Source organism: Podarcis raffonei, chromosome 13, assembly GCF_027172205.1.
Source record: "Podarcis raffonei isolate rPodRaf1 chromosome 13, rPodRaf1.pri, whole genome shotgun sequence".
Classification (NCBI taxonomy): Eukaryota; Metazoa; Chordata; class Lepidosauria; order Squamata; family Lacertidae; genus Podarcis; species Podarcis raffonei.
In genome coordinates this window covers 25,787,059-25,798,220 of record NC_070614.1, presented here as the reverse complement: position 1 = coordinate 25,798,220, position 11,162 = coordinate 25,787,059, and the positions used below count along the sequence as shown (strand labels likewise).

The 11,162-nt window shown below is 46.3% G+C and overlaps 1 protein-coding gene across 1 annotated transcript; it reads right to left on the bottom strand.

Annotated features, from left to right (window-relative positions):
• Positions 1 to 1,128: 1,128 nt before the first annotated feature.
• Positions 1,129 to 10,946, bottom strand: LOC128399973 (keratin, type I cytoskeletal 15-like). Its single transcript, XM_053361872.1, has 8 exons — positions 10,301 to 10,946; positions 6,918 to 7,000; positions 6,484 to 6,640; positions 5,611 to 5,772; positions 4,981 to 5,106; positions 4,423 to 4,643; positions 3,161 to 3,183; positions 1,129 to 1,518 (listed from the first exon to the last, which is right to left on the bottom strand). The coding sequence occupies exons 1-8, from the start codon at positions 10,862 to 10,864 to the stop codon at positions 1,382 to 1,384; spliced, it is 1,473 nt and encodes a 490-aa protein (XP_053217847.1). The 5' UTR covers positions 10,865 to 10,946; the 3' UTR covers positions 1,129 to 1,381.
• Positions 10,947 to 11,162: the final 216 nt, after the last annotated feature.

The following is an 11,162-nucleotide window of genomic DNA, read 5'->3' as shown; positions in this document are numbered from 1 at the left end:
AATATTTTTATGTGCTGTTTTCTTTGCTTTTAATAAAACAAATAAGAGCACCCCTCACCTGCTTTACAGGGGGAGTTGTCTTTTATAAACTGGATTCTAGGATCTCGGCCAAGAAGTAGAGTTGGCTTACTTCCACCGCCCCCTCTTTGAGACAGCGGTGGGGAATGTGCACCCCTAAGCCGCATTTCACGCCATGGTGCGAGCCCCATAGAGACAGGAGGAGAGTTGGGCAGGGGACCCAACATGGATAGAGCAATTGAAAGGGGTTGAGGCACTTAAAGTTTTAATTTCAGACCATTGGCAATGGTGAAAACATGGAGTGGATAGAGCAATGGATGGGAAGAACCCTCTGGAAATGATCAATTCATGCCTCTGGGGCAAGATGAATCTGTCCCTTCCCCCGGCATCTCATGGGGCAAGGAGGAAATGGCAGAGGGAAGAGAGAAGGGATTGGCAGAAAGAGGGGGAGAAGAGATGGCAGGCCACTCACTTTTGGCTCCACCATCTCTAGAAATATTTCCCTGGAGGGAATGTGGCCTTTACAGTACAAAACACCCCCCTGCTTCAATATACCATCTATTAAATCTGATTTAATCAGGGGGTTATAATCACTATATTAAAAAACCTCAAATGGTTATTACAAGAGATCATAGGTTGATGAAGGGGACATCAAAGTCTGTTCAGCTGTAGGAAATATGCAGTTTGTGTTCCATGAATGCAAGGCGTTGAATTTCTCGGGGTTCAAATTTCAGTATGAAAGGGGGAGTTGGGTGGGACCCCGTGTGCTGTAGTAGCTAGAGTGCTGGACTTGGATCTAGGAGGCTGAGAGTTCAAATCCCCACCGGCCCTTGAAGCTCACTGGGCGATCTTGGGTCAATTTCACTGCCTCTTAGCCTAACCTGCCTCACAGTGTTGTTGTAAGGATCAATTGAGGAAGGGGAGAACCATGTACACCACCATGATCTCCTTGGAGGAAAAGGTGGGATATAAATGCAATAAAATAATAAGTAACTTCCCCTCCATCCTTTTTTTGGTGTGTGTTTGTGGACGGTGTCAACAGAGGCGGCTGGCCCAAATTGCAAAACCCAGTTGCTCCATGGAGCTACCAATAAACAACCCGACACGTGATTATTTGCAAAAAGAGCTTGAGGTGACCTCTTTATTGAGAGCGTTACAAAAACGTGCATCTGTCGTGATGATGACGAGGAAGGCAAAGCTGGTGAGGGGATGCCGTTAAGAAAGTGGCCAAGCCGAGGCACACTTGAGTAAAGCAAGGAGGGGTGCATGCATTTCTCGCAGTGAGCTGTGGGCGTCTTGCGGGCAGGTTTCTCCCCATAGGTGAGCACAGTTTTCGGAACCGGAGCGTCGTTCCTCAGGAGATTCAGAAGTTGCTGGTGGAGTGCTTTTTGCTGGTTGTGATGGTGGTGCTGCTGCCATAGCCGCCGCTGCCACCACCGCTGCCGCTGCCGCCACCGCTGCTGCTACTGTGGTAGCTGATGCTACCTCCACCATGGGATCCTGAGAGAAAGAGTGGAAGAATGTATTAATGAAGGACATCGTGAGACCCCTGTGTTTCATACAACCTCAAATCCTCACTGGTTTCTAATTCCATAAACAGCGTGCCATGGTGACAATTTTAAGTCAGACAGTAATCTTCCTTCTCTGGTTGTCTACCCAATGCATGTCTACTTGGAAGTAAAGCCCACTATGTTCAATAGAACTAACTCCCAGGTAAGTATGTACAGGATTGCAGGTTTTTCTTATATCCCCCACAACCCCAAAATCTTCAAACCAAGAGGAAATGTCTGGATCCCTGTGAGGAGGGACTGGCTGTGAAACTACTCTGCAAATGGGGAATAGGGCGTCTCCTAACGACTCTCAGGACGAACTACAGCTCCCAGAATTCTTGGGATCGGGAGCCATGATGCGTTAAAGTGGTGTCATAGTGCTTTAAATGTATAGTGTGAATGTGGTTTAGATGACCTCCTAGATCTTCTTCAGTTTTTTGCTTCCAAGATTGTGTATTCCAGCATTCCTCAACCTTGTGCCTTCCAGACGCTGTTGGACTCCAACTCCCACCAGTCCAAGCCAGCATGACCAATGATTGGGAATGATGGGAGTTGGAGTCCAGTGATGCCCAGAGGGCCACAGATTCCCCATCCCTGTTAGAATAACTCGAATGACTCTGACAGTGTAGTTAGGGGCCGAGAGAATGGGTGGGTGAAGGAGGACTGCTGGTTTTTTGCTTGTGTAACCTAGAACTCTCAGTCTCAAGAAATGAGAGTTTTACCCAGTTGCAAGTGCCTAACAAAGTTTTAAGGGGAAATGATATGCATCTGTGTGCTTGAAAGGTCTCTAGGTACTGTATAGAGAAGCTTTTTGGAGAAACAAGCCTTACAACTTTGAGACAAACTGCATAGCATGCCAATGCAAGATTTCCTTCTAAGGCAAAATACAGCTTGGGTGGAAGGCAATTTTTGCTGTGACTGCAGAACTGGGGTGGAAAATTCATTCCCCATTCCTCTGTCAGTGTCCTGACATACATATTTGATAGCAGCGCCCATGCTTAACACGTTGTGCAGTTTTGCTCCAGGACTGGGGTGGGGAAATTGTGGCTCTCCAAAGGTTGTTGGACTTCAGCACACATCAGCCTCAACCAGGAGGGTCAATGGCAAAGGATGATGGGAGTTGTAGTCCAGCAACATCTGGCGGGTCACTGGTTCCTCATCTCTGCCTTAGACCAAACCAATGCTGCACACATGGACTGATAAGAAATCCTCCACTATCTCAGCCAGAGATATTTCCCATCCCAAACCTTGAGATCCTTTCACTCAAGGGTAGACACCCTTCAGATGTTGCTGGACCACAACTCCTACCATCCTTGACCATAGGCTGGGACTGATGGGAGTTGTAGTCCAACAACATCTTGAGGGCACTATTTTGGCTGCTCCTGCTTTAACTGAAGGCTGAACATTTGAACCTGTGATCTTCTGTATACAATGCATATATCTGACTATGGTTCTGCAGCTCCCTCTTGGGGCGTGTAGTAGCATTAGCCTTCCAGAAACAAAGGCCAGCACTGCAAGTCATCTTTTGCAGCAAAAGAACCCACCCGGGCTCACTTCACAAATATATTTTATATGGCAGTGGGAATCCTTACCTTCCTTTGACCATCCTGTCATCCTGTAAAGAAGGAGGAAAAGAAAGGGCAATTAATAGATGATTACAAGCAACAGTAGTTGCTCTGGGGAATCTCTGTCCCTAGATGTGTCAGAAACAGCAGGACAAAAGATGCTTTGAGATATAGTAGGGCACCTTCTGATATGGCTGACCATTGGGATTGCTGACCCCATGGAATAATGGATTTATTATAATGTGGGTAGTTAACAGAGAATGCAAAATGAATTGTAATGCACAATATTGCCCTTTCCCCAAATTATGAAACTATTCCCTGGGAAAGAAGACATCAGCAAGGTCACAGCAGAGACATCAGGACAGGAAGAGCTGAAAATACCCACTCTCACTGTTGAGATATCACGGGACATCACATCCCCAAAGTAAATCTAAAGTCAGACAAAGCTGAAAACTTTTTATGGTCATTGTTTTCAGTGAGGTAAAATAAGGTTTATCCTTAACCCTCCCACTGGACAGAGAAGTGATGGAGCAATAGACAAATTTGCAGAGGAGAGGGCTATTGACAGCTGCTATCCATGGTCTGCCTCCATGGTTGGAGACTGTCATGCTTCTGAGCACCACTTGCTGGAAGCCACAGGAGAGAAGAGGGTTCTTATGCTTGGCTCTTGCTCGCAGGCTTCCCACAGGCATCTGATTGGCCACAGTGCAAACAAGTTGCTGGATTAGATGGGCCATTTGCCTGCTCCACCAGGGCTTGAGTTCTTACGATGCAATGGGTGTCACTTCTAGTATCGCTATTGATAGAAATAGGCAACCTACACCTTTAGAATAACAGACATGGGGGCAGGCCCCACTGTCCACGGAGTAAGCAGCAGAAACAGAAAACAGGTCAGAAAAGCAGCGCGCCATTTTTCAATGTCTTAGGGATGACCTAGAATTTGCGCACCTCTTCCCATTCTAAAAATGAAATTGACATCAATCTCAGCACTGGTGTTTCTAAGAGGCGGGCCAATAAAATCAGGGCCATTTTTATGCGTTGCATGGTAAAAAGAAATCTGATTTGTCACTAACTGGATACTCCAAAAATTGCCACTGGCTCTCTAAGAGAACATCTATAATATACACTTGTTTTCAAGCATTTCTTTCTCATAATCATGCTTTACATTTGTACAGGGGAGGGACACCTTAAACACTGTTTTAGATGCACACCTAAAAACATCACATATGATGAAGCCTTTGGGAGCTCTCTCCCCTTTAGTGGCTTATTCTGATTGCCCAGTTACGTACTTGGAGTCCTGGCCCTCCAACAGGTTGCGGTAGGTGGCGATCTCCTGTTCCAACCGTGTCTTGATGTCCATGAGCATCTTGTATTCTTGGTTCTGGCGCTCCATGTCGCTCCTCAACTCGGCCAAGTGCTCTTCCACACCAGAGATCTGGTTCTGGATTTGGGCCAGCTGAGCGCAATACCGTCCTTCTGTCTCTGCCAAGCTGGTTTCCAAGCCAGCTTTCTAATGAGGGAGAAAAAGCAGAAGATGCAGAAATCTACAAACACTGCAAACCGCAAACCTCTGTAAGAATGCTGATGACCAACTCTCTATCTGTCGGTGTTTCTAGATCTCATGAAAGTTTGAGTATCGCCGATTACTGATACTTGCAGGAAATAATGGTGAAGGTAGCTCTCACTACCTACTTCCGTTGGGAATGTCTGTGCCATTAAGATGTCTGGTTAGCCATGTTGGATAGACAAAATATGCCAACTAGCTATGCCATTGGAGTGACCCCAGCGTGGCAGTTCGTAGGCCCTTTATCTGTCAATCAACTTCATTCAAGGAAGTTGCCACATACCATGCTAAGCTGTGACTGCAACTCAATCTCCAAGCTCTGTATTGTGCGCCTCAGTTCCGAAACCTCGCTCTTGCCACTCTGTATCTGCTCTGTATGGGTGGCGACTTCGCGGTTCAGTTCGTCAGTCTGAAAGAAGGAGGGTGAAAAAGTTTCATGCTGGAAATCTTCACAATGAAATGAAAAGAAATCATGCTGTAAGTAATACAGACGCCACTCAGAGCATACCCACACGGCAGACTGACAGTGCAATCCTATGAATGTCACACTGTGTTGAATGGGACTTCATCCCAGTTAAGGAGGTATAGTAGGGATGAGGAACCAGGGGCCCTCTGAATATTGATGGAATCCAACTCCCATCACCCCCAGCCAACATGGCCAATGGTCAGAGATGATGGGAGTGGTAGTTCAGCAACATCTGGGTCTGCAGACTGGAACTGTGTTAATACACATTCTCCTTTTTTTAGAGGGGGCCCTGGAAAGCAACTCTCAGAAGGATTTTTAGCAGGGTCCTCATTAAACTACAATTCCTAAGATTCTTTGGAGGGGCTCAAGACCCTTAAAGTGATATGTTGAACTAGGCAATATGCTTTCGGTAAAGCGACCCCCAGTCCCTAGGAGAGAAGACCCTACCTTGGAGAAGAACCAGGCTTCCGCATCTCTGCGATTCTTGTCCGCCAGTTGTTCGTACTGCTCTCTCATCTCGGCCAAAGCTTTGGTGAGGTCGATTCCGGGTGCGGCGTCCATCTCGACGTTGACGGTTCCCGTCAGTTGAGTGTTGTACTCTTTCATTAGCTTGGTAGGGCAAGAAGGGAGAGGACATAGGTGAGGATTCCCCCAGTAGGCAATGGGTTGCACCTTTCAGCATTCTGCAATAAGTCGTGATGTACTTGGAAGCCTTGCTGTGTAGAATGGCCTTCGTGAGATCAACAGCAAATGGCAACATGCAACAGGGCTGCGCACATTTCTGCTAAGCTTGGTACCCAACCATTGTTTCTATTGGTCAAGAAGGCCTGGCTTTCTTGCTTCCTGAAGGGGGAAAGTAATTGTGGCCCTTTGTATTTGCCGCTCAGGGAAGGAGGTTTCTAGGGAAGGAGTAACCTGCCATGTGTGCAAGAGAGAAGGTGGGCGAGGGATTGTAAGCTTGTTGCAACCCCTCCCTCTGATCCACGACATTGATGCTGCACCCCAAGATGCATTCTGGTGCCATTTTGAAAGAGGCACTCTGTGCTCTCTTGCCAGTAGCTTTGTCAGGAATGGTCAGCTCATATGGTAAGTTTCATAATTTTTTTGGGGGGGGGGTTGCCGTTGGTGAGCCCCTGCTTTGGCACTTGTGGGCTCCTGTTTATGAACTTCTGTAGGAATTATTGTCTTATGTAATTCATGCAACTTTTGTGTACGACGCTCACATTGAAAGGCAGACCCAACACCTCTTAATGGATGCCCCCAAACTGAATTGTAAAGTTGGCTGCAGTTTCCCTGCCCCTTTCTTTTTCCTTCACTCACCTCCTCGTGGTTCTTGTTGAGGTAAGCCAGATCTTCCTTCAACCCTTCGATCTGCATCTCCAGATCAGATTTGGACAGAGTCAGCTCATCCAGGACTCTGCGCAGACCATTGATGTCAGCCTCAACGCTCTGGCGGAGGTGCAGCTCATTCTCATATCTGCCAGTTTCAAAAAAGAAAAAGGAAAAAGTCAGCAATGGGTGATAAACATTCTCCAACAAAGTCTGCCACCTGTATTGCTTGAGATGTATTTCTTGAGGTCTTCCTCCCTCCCTCCCTCCTCTTCTGGTTTTCTTTCAGCTGATATTTTAAATATACCCTCCACCAAACTTTCTGTCCCTCACTTCCTTTCCTTTTTCCTTCATTCCTCTCTCACTTCCATTCCCCCAGTGAGAGACCTCGAATAGCAGAAAAACAAAATAGAGAAGAAACTTACTTCAGTCTGAAGTCATCAGCAGCCAGCCTGGCATTGTCAATCTCCAAGACAATCCTTGAATTGTCAACTGTGGCATGATGGATCTATACCAAAGGGACAGAGAAGAGAGGAGGGCCCATGAATGCCAGCAAACATTTTTCATTATCTGAGGATGCAATGGTTGTTCAAGTGGAGAATTGTCAGGGACTTAATTTGTGGGCGATCTGTAGAGGTCATGACATCAACATTAGTGATTGTGAATATGCATCTAGAGGACAGTAGATATTCTAGACTGACATTAGTCAACATGGTGCCCTTCAGATGTTGTTCCATCAGCCCCGGTCAGCTTGGCCAATGGTCAAGCATGATGGGAGTTGTAATCCACCCACATCTGGAGATCACCAGCTTGGGGAAGGCTGTTCTAGATTAATTAATTTGAAATTAATTCATACAAACTTCTTCAGCAGCCTAGGATTTTTCTGAGGAGAAACTAGTTAACCTAATTTCTTTCCTGGCTTGTCTTAGCATCCTCCCATCTGGCATGGTGTGACCTGTTCCTTCTTTTTTTCTACATTATGTTTTTCCCCTCAGAGGATTATAGTCTAGGACCCAACTGAGGCTCTGTTCCAACCTTTGCAATAAAGTATGTTCTACCCAAACAGTTGTCTGCCATCTTTTTCTTGGCAAACATCCAAGGGCAGTTTTATGTATTTAAGTAGAAGATGAGCCATCCAAATTAAAGTAGCAGACCCAGTCCTGTACAGGTGAGCCCTTGACTGAATAAGTTTAGGTGCAGTTAATCTATAATGCAGTATAATTGACTGGCAGACTTCTTAATATTTCATTAAAAATAAAATTATGATGACTTCCAGCCATATATCTAAGGGTATGGAGAATGTGCAGCCCTTAGAATAGGATTCTAGCTTCTGGCATGGGGGGTAATGACTCCCCAAGGACTCTTTGGAATAGTCTAGGATGACATGGAATTCTACCTTAAATGATGCAAGAGCAGCATTTAGAAGCTGTTCCTCCTGAAATGTAGTCGTATGAAATGCAAACTTTTTTTTCAAAAAATGGATTTATATATTGCTATAAAAGGTACACTGCCACATCTTTCATAAATGCAAAGTTAATTATGGCTGTGATCCAGTGGATCTGGCCCATTGGATCTGGACCTAGAAGAACTGAGTTCAGACTCTGCTCAAGCCAGTCTGGACTTCCAGATCTAACAAAAGTATTCTGTGCCCCTTGAAATCAATAGGGACTCCAGATATTGTAGATTATAATTTTCACCACCCATGACCATTGGCCATGGTGGCTGTAGCTGATAGAAGCAGACCACAACATCTGGAGGGCGCCACATTAGCTGCTCCCAGGCTGGGCATTTAATGTGCAATTAAGTTCCACTGACTTCAGTGGGACAATGTCTGTTTTGCTGGATTTGATACCCTCGGTATATTAATCTTAGCTCATCCAAGTCTAAAGGGAAACAAAACGATCTGCTCTACAGGATTGTTGGTGAGGAGGAATGAGGAGGAAGAAGAAATGAGTGCACAGTGAAGCCCTATAGGCAAGGTGCCCTGCCCTCTTCTAATATTGGAGAGGGTTGTATTGGTCCTAATGGAGTGTCATAGGAAAATGATGGAGGACAGCAGAGACACCATTTCTCAGTGATAAGAAGTCGTGGGTGACACAGTCAAGAGCATCAGTATTTGATATATGCGTGGGAAGGTTTCCAGTTTGGGGCATGTTTGAATAGATACCACAAAAGGAAATATCAGTGATCTGAATTGGGGGTGAGGATTCTGTGGTCCTTCGGTTGCTGTTTGCATTGGGCCATGCTGGCTGGGAGTGATGGAGAATGGAGTCCCACAACATTTGGACAAAAGTGAATGGCAGAAGGGAGACCTTCCTTCCAATGACATCCTAAAGCAGGAATAGCTCACCTAAAACAGGGATAGCTCAGCTCCTGCTCTTGAATTACAGCTTCCACCATCCCTGACCATGCTGACTGGGGTTGATGGAAGCTGGAGCCCAGCAACATCTCAACCGCCACAAGTTCCCCATCCCAGGACTAAATAGAGCCCCCTGGTTTTCCCATCATGGGCCATTCCTTTAGTTTATTACTAATAAAGACCTAGTGAAGTGAATAATTCAAGCACGTTATTAGTTTATTAGCTCCAAGGAGCAATGGTGGGCACAGACTAGAAATTTAGGGTCAGTTGCTCGCTTGTGCATGCTCACCCACTGATGACTGCAACATCCCATGTTTACTTGCATGTGTGAGTGAGGCATCACAGAGCAAATGTGTCAGAGTCTTCATTTCCCCTTAAACACAATGTTTCTCAGTGGGAGCCATTCATTAAGTGATTGGTTTGTCACTTAGCAATAAGGCTGCACTCAAACAAGTGCCAAACAGCCATACATTTCTATAACCCAGTCCCTCGGATTTTGTGGGGCAGTAACTGAGTGCCTTGGGACCTGTACACAGTTCCTTTCCTTCATTGCTATGTAACCACAACCACCCTCTGCACTATTCAGAATCAAAGATAAAAGACTTGCAGGTCTGAGGGCTTAAGCCAACCCAAGGCATGGCATGAAACACACCCAGAGCCTAGGATGCAGATAGGGTGATGGGTAAATCCTAGGTTACAACAGTAAATTCATTGAATAGATTGGCCAGTACCATAACAGTCTCTACTCCTGTACTTTTAACATTAGTCTCATAGTCAGAAATTAAGGTGGTGAAGCTTTTCCTAACACAGAAGTGAAGTTTTCTCCATGACTTATCTTCTGGTTCAGTACCAAAGTTAGAAACTTCAGGAGTTTATTGCAGCAAAGCTATGCACATCAGAGTGAATGACTAGTCGCTGTTTGCTTTTCTGTCTCACACACAGCCTAATTGAATTAGTCTGGGCTTGGTCCTAAACACTTTTAATCATGTCTTGCTATTTTTGTGATGCCCCTTAACTTCATTTTTTTCAAATCAGTTGCATTTATCAGTTTTATTATTATTGTTGTTGTTGATGATGATGATGATGATGATTTAGCATAATAAAAACAATTACTTCCACAATCCAAATCAGGAATTGTGCCATAGATTCCTGCCAAATGATGGGTTGTAAGCATCACAGGAATGATGATGATATCTGATACATCGTGATTAAATTTGCCATTTTCTACAGCAACAAAGTATTAGAAGATGGAAGCTTCAGAAAGCCATCTCTCATCCCTGGCATATCCTCCTCGTGAGGCTGTGGACTCTCCTTCCTTGGAGGTTTTTAAGCAGAGGTTGGGCGGGGCTCTGTCATGGATGCTTCAGCTGAGATTCCTGCACTGCACGGGGTTAAACTAGAGGACCCTCAGTGTCCCTTCCAACTCTACAATTCTATGAATGATCTTACCTTGTCACGGAGGTCCTCAATGATCTTGAAATAGTGGCTGTAGTCCCTGGATGGGCTGGTGGGAGCCTGCTTCATGTGCCATTCTCGGATCTTCACCTCCAGCTCTGTGTTGGCTTCCTCCAGAGCACGCACCTTGTCCAGGTAGTTGGCCAGGCGGTCGTTCAGGTTCTGCATGGTAATCTTCTCGTTCCCACTCAGGAGGCCTCCATCGCCACCGCCGCCGCCACCCCCGGCCAAAAAGTCCCCAAAGCCATAGCCACCTCCACCTCCAGCACCATAGCAACTTCCATAGCCTCCTCCAGCACCAAAGCCACCGCCGTAGCCAAGACCACCACCAGAAACCAAGGCACTGCCATAGCCTCCTCCTAAACCTCCTCCTACCCCACATCCATAACCACCTCCTACTCCGGAAGAGACAAGCCTAACGGAGGAGGAAGACACACGGCCGCCGCCTCCACCATGGATGCTGGACGAGCCAAAGCGTCCGGAGGAGATGCGGCTGGAGCCCCCGCCAGCACCCAGGCCACCACCATAGGAGGAAGAGGAGCTCTGATAGAAAGACATCGTGGCAGCAATGAATGGAAGTTCAGCTGTGAGACTGTTACTCGGCTTGGCTGAGCATGGAAAAAGCTGGCCTTGGCAGTGTCAGCCAGCTCCCTTTTATACTCCTCACGGGGCGTGTTCTGTCCCACAGTAGAATACACCCTGCTGAAACCACACCCTCAAAGGTGAGGCTCCGTGAAGATGATGGGCTGTCTTTGAAATGCAGCCACTTGTCCCTTGGTGGGCTGCCCCCCCTCTGTGTGTGTGTGTGTGTGTGTGGCGGCTTCTTAAAAACCCAGTTAACCAAAGGAGATTTCAT